Raw genomic sequence first — 12,067 nt, 5'->3', positions numbered from 1 at the left:
TCTATTTCTTTGTCTATCATAATTTATTTAATTAGTTTTTACTTAATCTACTAATAACTTGTATCTGAATAACTTGTATAACTTGTATCTATACAATAAACAGCACCAGACCAACACAGATATTTATTTGATATGATGTGCAATATAGTTTCAATTATAAATATTTATTATATGCATGCAACAAAGGCATCACAAGTAAAAACATACTGGACCAAATGCACAAAGCAATTAAAACTGTAAGTATAGGCAGAGATAACAGAGAAAGGGAAAAATAAAATCGAAGCCATCTGAGTATGCTGGATTGCTAGAGCTGAGTGCACTACAGCAGTCTGACACAGAGTGGATCTGGATGGCTGGTACATATACCTGTAGGCCTTATGAGGAGAGTAGGAACAAGTAACCAAGGTAGAGTAGTTCAGGTAATTAACTGAAATGACCAAACAGAGTAGTAAATATATAGAAATAAGAATGTCTTATAAAGACATAACTGTGCATTCAGCTCTGTGTTAAAAAGTTTTGAACCTATACAGCTATGCACAGACTGCGACTGCCGAGTTTTCCCATCTATACGATCCATCTCACACAGAAGGAAAACTGAATGAAATCCTGCATACTTGCAAATTATATTCACTGCAACAGATGAAGTCACACCCCACCTACCGCATACTGCTGCACTACATCAAGCTAATGCACAATGATAATAACGATCCTGCAATTATTTCAATTTTAATTATTGCTACAATTTTATTATTTAGAGATTTTTTTCATAGTAAGAATATTTTAAAAATGGTGGTTGACATGTTGGTTTATAGCTCACAATTAAGAAGTAAGTGTAGCTTCTTTTGGACATTAGAATCATCCATTTCTATATTTGCATTTCTATCTGTTGCTTTTGGGCATTCCACAAATTGGCCAGCTCATTCTGATGATTGTAAACCAATAACCGATCATTTTTTATCACATTCATCTTGCTGATTGAGCTTCCTAATGCTCTCATTTGTTTGTACAAGTCAGTTCGCTGATTAAGTCAACCTTGGCCTCAGCTGGTCCCTTTCCAATGCCTCAGTCTCATCCCGGAGGTCCATGATACCCTGATAGTCTCAGCTGGAGACCGACCAAAGCTTTCAATCTTATTACAACACTACCATCTTTCCAGCCCCAATCACGGTTTAATTAAAGTAGTCAGCCATGGGACAAGCGTCCAACGAGGACAAGTGAATTAGTAGTCACGTCTGGCCCAAGAGGTGGAAGATTTGTGTTTTTTTTAATTTGTGTTAGTTATTAAGCTCGGTCTCTCAGATGTTTCAGTGAGACTACAATAGGTGATTTACAGCATTTACATCCACAGGTTATTATTCAGTGGACAAGAATTGAATGGAATGGAAATGGTAAGACTAGAGTTCGTGTATTCCTATGTGACAGGTGTCTGCTAAACCTTAAAACAAAATGATTTGAGCAGAAACAATTCCTGTTTGTAGGAAATCTGGTTTTACATTTAATATCTTGCAGAAAATGAAACGAGTCCAAGGAGGCACACAGTTTCACTATCCTGCAGAGGGGTGATGCTGTTGTTGGCAAAAGCAATGACTGACAGTGCAGGGGTATGCAAGGTTTCATATCTATCAGTGTGAAACTGGATGTAATCTTAGACGCACAATGCAATTTCAAAAAGGCCACTGAGACAATCAGAAGAATCACAAACACATTTTTCAATGTAGGAAGCAGGATATTAAGTACACAATTCTCTGGATATTCATCATAATATTATAAAGCTGGATTAGATCCCACTAGGATCAGATTAAACTCGCAGCTTAAACTGCAACATACTGTATGGTAAAGTGTTTAAAACACATTTCCATACGAGGATTGAAATCTCACTATTGATCTGTTCATATTCAATATGTGTGACTTTTTTTTTTTTTTACCTAAACATGATTAGATGTGTAAAGAAAAGTCAAATAAAATCTCTGAATAATTTGTTTTTACCCCGCTCACCAGTTCTCCTCTGGCTGAATTATCGGACAGATTTGGAGGCAGGATGACGCCGTGAATTAATCATGAGGTTTGGACAAACCCAAACAAAGGTTTACTCCCAGATGAATGTGCTCCTCCGTGATCCACAGTCTCCACCCACTAAAGTTATTTGTGTTGTATTTATTCTCTGACATGTGAATGTGCCATCTGTGATTTCCACTTGTTCAATATCAGTATTACTTTAAGCCATAAATCTTATGCAACATTTTTCTCTAGCAGTACCCCTCCCTGTCCCATTAACTGTGTAGTTACACAAGCGTTGTGTAGTAGAAACAGTTGGCATGCCAGCTAATCCAATCCAACACTAACCCAGCTGAGAGAGAAAATGAACAAAAAATTAAGGGATGTCTGTTTCAATTATGATAACATTTGGATCATTGCATAATAATCCACTACCAAACATGCAAAATATCTGAGCTATTGTCCTCTAGTGATATACACAGCCAGCTGTGAGATTTTGTGTTTTGTTTTTTTGTATTGACAGGAAAAGAGTGGCTACGTGGGTTCAGCTTGGGCATACAATGCCACGTTGTGTAAAAAAGTACAGTTTCAGGTGATACGAAATGCTTCTGACAACCACACTTAATTGGACAGCAGTGGCTCAGGCAGTGGAGCAAGAGGTCTGTCACTTGGAGGGTTGTTGGTTCAAGCCCTGGCTCCTCTAGTCTATGTGCCAAAATGGCTCATAGCACAAAGTATTGTGTGCCTGTAGAAAGCTTAGTTAGAGTGCTATCTAAGTAACTGTCCAATAAATTATTTAAAAAATATCAAGAGAGTTTATTTAGAATTTAAAAAGGTCAAAAATGTATTTTTCCTTCAGAAAAACAAACATTTTTTCAATAGAGTATATTCTGTTCAGAAAATTTTTGCATTCAAAATCTTAATTACACCCAATCAAAACAAAAGTAACAGAAGATGGGTACACAGTGTTCATAAAGAGATGGACATGGTCAGCAACAATACTCAGGTAGGCTAAATGAGTTTTAAGAATGCTCATTTGGTAAGGTACCCAAAAAGTGCCAAGAAAATATAGCCTGCACCATAATTTGAGCACCCTGAACCTGGATGGATCCACGGATTCATGTTGTTTACACCAAATTCTGACTCTACCATCTGAATGCCATTAGAAACTGCTTAAATCAAGTAACATTTTTCCAATCTTCTTTTGTATGAATTGGTGACCCTTTAGTGGTGTTCTGCTGCTGTAGCCCACCCGCTTCAAGATTTGATGTGTTGTTCTTAGAAAACTGCTCTTCCTGTTTATTGACTTGAATCACCCATTCTCCTTTGACCTCTGGCTCCAACAAGACATGTTTGCCCAGAGAACAGGTGCTCACTGTGTGTATTTTGGGTTATTAATATAAGCACCTTCATGTATAAGTCCAGTTTTTCTAGTTTGCTTTTCAAAGTTAGAGGTACTTTAATTGATTTATATTATTTTGGGTAGTCAACAGGGCCTTTGTTTAGGCTACTGGGTTAACATGCTCAAGTGCAGGACTGAGCAGCAGCAGGTTGAAAACGATATCTAAAGCCAAGTCCAAGAGAGAATCCCGAGTAGGAAGAACAAATCAAAAGCCGAAAAGAGAATCAGAGAAAGTAAAGAACACAAGGAGATTAAAATAGATGGAAAGGACTATTCGTACACACAGGGTAATCATGGAAGTGGAGATAACTTGGAGATATGAGACACAGGTACAGGCCAAAAAACAATCAAACAAAAAAAAAACCCAAACAATATTTACAGTTAGATACTGGAGACAAATTTAAAAGTAAAACAAAAAATACCAACAAAAAACATCCCCCCAAAAAATAGAAAGACAAGAGAACGTACATTGAATGCAACACAGAGGCACGCTGCCTTGATAACCTTCTAATGTGACCATTTCTGAACAGTAACAGTAGCAGTTTAGTAACTTTAACCTAAACCATGATTTCTCATGAATCTAATAAAACTGTATTACCAGTTAATACCATCAGAAGCCTGTTTTATATTATGTTCATGGTAATTAATGATCCTGGTATAGTGAACAATGCAATTGGGGACTGGAGCCATGTGAAAATAGCTTTAATGCATTTATAGCATGACCAGTGTATAATGGCCAGTGTCTCATAACCAGTCATTCTTATACTTACAGGAGTACCTTTTTTTCCTAACAGTTCTGCACCCGGTCAAAAATGTACATAAATGGACACACACACACACGTACACATATGTACACAGTACCTGAGTATAAATATGCAAATAAATGGATGTATTTGTGTGCCCATCTGTATGTGTGTGTTTATTCTAAAATATCTCTTATTCTTAGACCTATTGATAGTGTGGAAATTAAGAAAATCTCATTTCATGCTGTGAGTCTGACATGAAAATCACAGCACTAGATTTTCCCATGCATAAGGCAAAATTTCATCCTTCACAAAATATCCTGACTCTTAGCAGTAATGTCTAAATAGCGTTTCCATGGCAGATGGTTTGTGTGACAGGCTGTCCTGCAATTATGCCATTAAGGGGGAAGCCACTCCCTGTGCTCTCTCACTCTTTCTGCTTCTCTTCATCCACACTCCCAAGCAAGCAACCTATAAAACCACAACTACTCACTATTTCCTTTTATTAATGAATAACCCAGTTATTCTTTTGATCAATTATTTAATGATTCAGTCTTAACAATGTCAGAAAAAGTGACAAAACATGAACATTTTCTAAACTTGATAGCTTTCTTTGCAAATAATAAAGAAATGTATCATAAATTTAGATGTAAAAAACAAACAAACAAACAAAAAAAAACTAATTCCGATTAGAGTACGATTAGCTGATCAGAATTCCTTTTAATTGGTTGGCTGCTTCTGTAGTTTCTGTATTGCTCCATCTACTGTCTCCAGCCTCCAGTCTTTACCATCCTTCACTAAAATTATTTCTGCACTTTATTCTATTATTTTCCCACTGCAATGTAATTCCAGTACTCACATCCTTTCTTTGGTCCATCTTCTTCCTTGTCTATTCGTCATCCCATCTTTGCCTGCAGTCCTTGAGATGTATTCTGGATAGAGACCTAATTCTAGGAGAGCGAACCACGGTTCGGATAATTAGAGAAAACACCTTTTGGAAACAGCATGAGTGGAACAGTTGGTCATCCCTTAATTTACACAATATGTCAGAATGCGCTCATTAATTCAGACGTTACCTAATTAACTACAGAATTCTCCTACATAGAGCAGATCATCTCTTTGTGGTGCATATAAAAGCTCTGGTTTCTACGCAGCCTGTACGTCAAGTTTTTAAATAAAGCAAACTGCAGCAGGTAGTTACAGGAAATGTTGGATCAAGATCTGCAACACCTTAAAAACTGCGATATCCACAAGATGTTTAACTTGTAGTTTAATGTGGCCGGTGGCACCTACTTTACAATCTGTTTCATCCAGTTGGCTTCTACTGTAACTTCTCAGCAGGAAGCAAACCAGGTGCCAGGCGAACCACCGGAAGCACCTAATCTATATCGGTTTATTAAGAAATAAAATAATAAAACCAGCCCTCATTAACTTGTCATACGTGTATTTTTTCTTCTACAGCAGCGGGTTCCCCCTGCCGTGTGTGAAACTGTTGGCAAAGAAGGGGACTGGAGACGGAGGTGGGGGGTATCGTCAGCCACATTATGTAAATAAGGTGCAAGAGCATGTGCCAGTTAAACCGCAGTGTCGTGCGAAGTGAGATGAGGCACAGGCTTTGGACGGCAGAAGCCGGGGGCCGTCGGTAGATGGCGGTAACCCAAGAAACCTGATCCACCGGGTTCTCGGCCACTCTGTCTCAGTTTGCAGCACTCGCGTTGAAGGCAGAGGAGCCGAACAGTTTGAAGGACATCAAAAGAAACAGGAGAGCTCGCGGCGCGTCCTCTCGCCCCCCCTCTCTCTCTCGAGCCGGAGACGGAACGCGTAGTCTCAGAGAGAAAACAGAAGAAAAAAAACCCCAAAAACAGAAAACGGGAAAACTAAGAGCGCCATGGAAGACAAATCGAATTCGTTCTCCAGCAACAAGGAGGAGAAGGCGGATGGGAATAATGTTTTTCAGAGGCAAGACTCGATACAGAAAAATAACACGGGGAGCCAGAACATGAAGGACCATGGCAACTCAGTGGGCTTCAAGGGGGAGCGGGAAGAGACCATGGTTGGTTTTGATGATCTGGAGGGGGCGTCCAGGCAATATGGTTTTATGCAGAGGCAATTTGGGGCTATGATGCAGCCCGGAGTCAATAAGTTCTCCTTGCGTATGTTCGGCAGCCAGAAAGCTGTGGAGAAAGAGCAAGAAAGGGTTCAGACGGCCGGATACTGGATCATTCATCCATATAGCGATTTTAGGTAAGGGCTGGAATAGACACCTGCTCAAACCCCCTCCCCCTCCCCTTTATTTTATCCACCCTCACTGTCACCCTAAGGTCTGCAAGCTATAGCCTCCACTTGTTATCGCCACTCTCTCACACACAACCTGGCCCAAAGCGCATACGCTAATCTACCTCTGTATTTAGGCAATCGGGCTTCTGCTGTAGGGGAGGGGAGGGGGGCTTCTGTCAAAATGTGCTCAGTGATTGTGTGTGTGTGTGTGTGTTTCATTGCGGCATTTTTAGTGTTATTATTATTATAAGAGAAAAGGGGGGACGCATTAAGGCTAAAGGTGTACCAGTGAAACGTCCTTGGATAAAGGATGGTGAATGTCATGATTGGAGAACACACACAGAGCTCAGCCCTCCTGACTGCTTCACACCAGCGGCGCAGTGGCAGCTTCTCATTGCGACACATTCCCTGCTCGTATAGGGGCGACCGTACCTGGACACAACGTGACAATGCCATTGCACCATCGGCGGTTGTAAACATTTCTTTGTAGGCGGATGTGAGCCGATGGGCCTGCGTGCATAAAGGGAAAAAAAAAATGCACAGAATGCGGAAAATCGTGCAGGGAGACGATTAAGGAGAAGATGGCCGTGTTTTGAATTAATTAGTAACAAAAAAAAAATCTGATCTTCGAGTCTTATCAGAGAGTTTTTACATGCATTTTTTTTTAAAACTGACTTGAATGAGGAAATGTGATGGAATGTGTTTGTTTCAAAGGAACCGCAGAAGGATCGTGCCACACTTCCTTCCTCGGCACCCACTAAATGTCATAGTGGTTGATCATTTGGATTTGGTCTTTGGTTTGTCTAATTTATTTATTTTTCCTCTCAGCTGCACCAGCTCTCTGGCTTTAGTGCAGCAGAGAGTGTGAGTTTCAGACCAGCTGCCTCCAATTTGCTTACATTTCCATACACAGTAAACAAATGAATCCAGGTAAAGGCGGTACGGGCTCACCCTCCCCCCCCTCACACACACAGACACACACACACACACACACACACACACACACACACACACACACACACACACACGAGCTGCGTGTTTACAGTTTACCTCTTCACCAATTAAGCATCTCATCTGGTCCAGCCTCTGCACCAGTGTCACCTGGCACAGCTTGGTGGTGACAATCATCCCCGTTTTCCGTTGTCGCAACATGTAACGTGTCGGGACACGTCCCCCCCCCCCTTCCGGCTTCCAGTGCCTTGAGCTTAGAGCTGTCCATGGTCCTGAACTTAGAGCAGGCTGCAAAAATGCAGCGCTCCCTTTTTCTGCAAGGCTTTCTTTTGCTGCTGATTTTTTTTTATGGCAGGTGATTTCTTATTTTTTTAAAAAAAAGGTCCACAGGAAATAAGTTTCCTGCTGGCTTATTTGCTACATACATTTGTTGTGATTAATGAGATACCACATGGTACTCATGGTAGCGCTAAACTCTATAAATCTTCATGCCCCACCCCTTGCAAGATCCCCCCCGCCCTTTCCATGCATAAGAATAAAGATAACTAGGCTATCATAGCCTCAGCCACACAAAGACACTGGTATGCGTTTGCCCCTCTGCAGACACAGATGGACAATGATGGTAGGCAAGGATTAGCACAACACAACAGTCAACGAGCTTAACAGACTCAATTATGTAAGAAGATTGACCCCCTCCAAAAGATAGCCAAAGGGTATGACCAGAGCAGTTCAGTGAAATGGATACCTGTTCCACAGCTGTTAGTGAGTCAAGAGATTAATTAGTGGCCCCAAAGTGAATGGGCTGCATTTGTTATATTTGAGGAATTTCAAAAAAATACAGTGGGGGATTACAGTGAAAATCAGCAGGAAAAAAAAGGCTCTGTAATGAGAACATATGTGTGATTGCTCAAGCAGACTGGGCCTTCTTCTTTCTGCAGTATTAGAAAATGTTTGTCTCACTCACGCTGGCAGAGGCCCCCTAAGGTTACTTCCTCATGACATTTTCCAGAGGGCTGTTTTTCAGAAGACGCTCTTGTCCTCCAGACAGTGCAATGAAACGACCGCCTTCTAGGCCGCTGAGACCGCCTCCTGGCTTGGAAGTGCTACCTTGAGGTTTTCATCCCAGTTTGTGCCCAGTTTGTGGTGGAAGAGACAAGGCTGCTCCTTTGTTGCACGTGGCTCCATGTAGTATTTCTTGGAAGCAAATCTTCCTCTCTCATTTTTTTCTTCTTTTTGCTAAGAAGTCTTCGTCACTTGTTCATTAATCTTATACTGTTATATACTCTCATCTTAATGTTATGTGAGCAAAAACAAAAGACACAAAACACTAACTTTAATGAAAAGCATTACGTAAGTACAGACCATGAATGACACCAAGCATTCACACGGGCTTTATATCGCGTTGTCGAGTGATGAAACTCAATATTCAACATATTCTTTGTACACAGTAGCTGCTTAAAGATTTATGGCAGGTTAGTAATATTCATTATTAATAGATTTTTGAGAGGGCCCGTGCACGGCCTCGCGCACCTCTGGTTTTGCTAAAGGTGGCTTTGTCATGCTCCATATGCTGTTGTTCAAAGACGTTGTGGAGGTTTTAAGCCTTTTCAAAGTAAATTCTCATGTTGCAGTTCTTTTAATTAACAGAATGAATTGTAGAGTCAACTGTGTTTCTTTCCGTTAGTCTAAAACCTCTATACTCTAAAACATGCTGAGTGGTTAGAGGCAGAAATTTTACAGTGTAGCCTTACTTCCCCTAATTTATTCCTACAACAACAGCCTTATTAAAAAGAAGAAAGAGGCGAGTAAAGCTAGTTTAGAGTATTTAATCAAGCTTGAACAAATCTTTTCCCACATGTTCTGTTTTACTCATCTCGACATTCGTAGATGACTCTGACATCCTTTTTTTTTAACCCAAAGTCTTTGTTTTTCTCTCTGTCTGAGGATGTGCCATGCTGTAGCACGGTGTACCTGCTACACTGTAGACTGGTTGTGCTGAGTAGGATCCTGTGGACTTCATTGTGTTGCTTGGCAGGAGTGGGTCTGGCATTGATCATGATGGATCACTTGTTGTAAGAAGGAAACCTACAAGACAAAATGTGCTGGCTTGATTCGAAGCAGATTTTTTTTAACTTTCTTGTGATTAATCTGCCTCAGCTGGATTATTAGAGGCTCACTGCTTCCCCCTTTGGGGTTCTGTAGCTTCCAGCTCTTGTTATAAGTGGAACATATTGTCTCAAAGTATTTTTTCAGTGATACACTCAAATCACATACGCTTTTTTGCTAGTTCATGCTGCGTGAACACATTTGGCAGAGTGACCAGAGCGCCACAGTTTCTCCGTTGCTGCAGAGCCTACAGTGTTTGGGAAATGTCTCCCATTTTAAACAGTCACAACAGCAGCGTGTTATAACATTCAGACCAAGTTTTTTAAAATTGATTGTAAACTCGGGATAAAAGATGATTAGCAGAGTACACATTTCATCTGGATGTGAATCCATAGCCGGGACGGGACTTGAGTGCTGAAATGGGCTGGAAGGGGAGGCTGTACTCCGACAGCACCGGGTGAATGTGGAAGTAGAGTACTTTAGCTGGAATGCATTGCTAGTGTTGGTGCCGCAGTTACAGTTAAGTGCACTGCACTGCATTACTGGTTTAGCTGGGGTGCTTTCTTAGAAGTGGCACATTAGACCAAAAGCTTAAGCTTAATGCAGTATCAGAGCTGCCTCTGTGACTAGGAGGAGCACACCTGCGTTGGTGTTACCATAAATAAAAAAATGTTTTTAGCATTTAAACTTCCAAATTAGTATTTTCATTATTTCAGTCTGATAACTTAACTTAAAATGAGTACTTTATTACAGAATTATTACATTACTCTGTTGTTTTTGACTTTGGTATGTGATGAGTTACATGTAAACTGTAGCAGCATTGGGGTTTCACTCCATTTGACAGATTTCTTGTATTCTTCTGATGACGAATATTTCAAGGTTGCTTAATGATTCTTTTATTTGAGAAGTGAAGCACAATGTTTAATTCAACAGATATGTGGGTGTCTTAGAGGTCATGTACAGTATAAATACCACCTACAAAAGTCACAATAGAAATAGAAATATGTTAGAGATGTGGGAACTCTGTCAACATGAGTGGAAAACATCCAAATTCAAAAAGTGATTCAACTTAAATTCTGATATTAAAACCTGTTTGCTGAAAGCAGGAAGATAAAACATCTTAGTTCACAGGGACTCGTTTTTTTAATCTCCAAATTAACAGACTGTACATCTTGAACTCACATTTTTGTGTATTATCTATTATTTAACTATTTTTGCTCTACCACTGTTCTCTTTTTTTTAAACTATAAATATGTTTGTGTTCATTGATATTATATAATCCTTGATCCCCTTAGATTAAAGTTGAAAAAGATTAGTCATGGCAGCCTCTTCTTTAAAACTGAAATATAAACAATTACAAGACAAAAAAAAGTCACGCACAACATGACACATCGGGTCAATAAGCATCAGCTTATTGAAAGGTTGATACAATGACACACGTGCTAAAAAGCGTATAAGCACAGCTTTTGTATGCTTTTTTAAAATGCGCTCTTATTACTCATAATGCTATAGCTCAGTTCTAGTGCGCATTGTACTTGTTGCGTAACTTTGTTGTTATTGTGCTGACCTGAGAGGACTCAGTTTGCATCATGGTTTAGCATGAACTCAACGAGCTCAGCGGTTCAATATCTGCTGGGGTAAAAATACCTATTGTGGACCTTATCAGCCACCTCAATGTTTAGTTGAAGTGAAGACAGTTATCAGACATGTGATCTGTGGGTATTTATAAAGCCAAGGCCTCGGCTTAATTTATTGAAACAGATCCATTACTGGGTGGCAAGTCTGCCAGACAGGCATCCAGCCAGCCAGTTCATTTCTACCTTCAACAACAACGTGATGGTCAGCAAGGCAGAGCAGAGGCAGGCAGGCACGGAGCGGGGATAACGTCAGTGGAGAGTTTTTAGAGTGAGATAGGATTGCTGAAAGCATCTATTTTCATTCATGGTTGTCTGGCCTTTACTCAGGGCCGAGAACACTTTGTGAAAAGAGCAGGGTGCTGATGAATTACTTCTGGCTCTGTTCATCGAAAGGCAGAGGGCAGGGACATTAACACAGCCAGGAAGGATGGAGAGGGTCTCAGTCTAAAGAGCCCTGAATACATATAGTAAGTGATAGCAGTACATTACTGGATGTCCTTGAATCGTAATTAACTTTGAGTTTTGGTACGAACTCAAGTATATACTTCTCGGAGAGAGATCTTAAGCTTGCATGTATGAGCCTTTCCAGATCTGAGCTGAAAGATTATCTAATATTGTCGGCTGTTTAGATGTTGCATGTTATCTGCTGATAGCAGAAGTGGCAACGTAAGATCTTTCAGGCTGTGTACCTTTGCAGGCTGAAGCACTGGATAGGCTGCAGTGAAGAGTTTCATAGGCAGTGACTGATGTCAGAAGGTGGCTACTACTGACTTTTATAATCCCCTTACCTCTCTGCTTCCCACATGAAGTTGGAGTTGGAGCAAACTGGCGTTATAGCTATCGTAATGAAACTTGTTTCACACTTTCCCTCAGAGTGAATTGAGTTATCGCTGATACGTAACCTTTTAAATGTTCTAATAAAAGAAGGGGATGTAGCTTCGTGCTCTTGAAGCTTA

At 40.4% G+C, this 12,067-nt stretch overlaps 1 protein-coding gene across 1 annotated transcript in view; it reads left to right on the top strand.

Annotated features, from left to right (window-relative positions):
- Nucleotides 1-5,810: 5,810 nt before the first annotated feature.
- hcn1 (hyperpolarization activated cyclic nucleotide-gated potassium channel 1) overlaps nt 5,811-12,067 on the top strand; it is a 67,030-nt gene continuing 60,773 nt past the window's right edge. Inside the window, exon 1 of the mRNA XM_006789067.3 lies at nt 5,811-6,384. Coding sequence (XP_006789130.1) covers nt 6,029-6,384 — 356 coding nt within the window. The 5' untranslated portion in view covers nt 5,811-6,028. The remainder of the gene's footprint in view (nt 6,385-12,067) is intronic.

The sequence above is a fragment of the Neolamprologus brichardi genome, chromosome 7, assembly GCF_056152115.1.
Source record: "Neolamprologus brichardi isolate AB-2024 chromosome 7, ASM5615211v1, whole genome shotgun sequence".
NCBI classification, from domain to species: Eukaryota; Metazoa; Chordata; class Actinopteri; order Cichliformes; family Cichlidae; genus Neolamprologus; species Neolamprologus brichardi.
The sequence above is the reverse complement of the archived record's forward strand: the minus strand, read 5'-3'. Positions and strand labels throughout refer to the sequence as shown.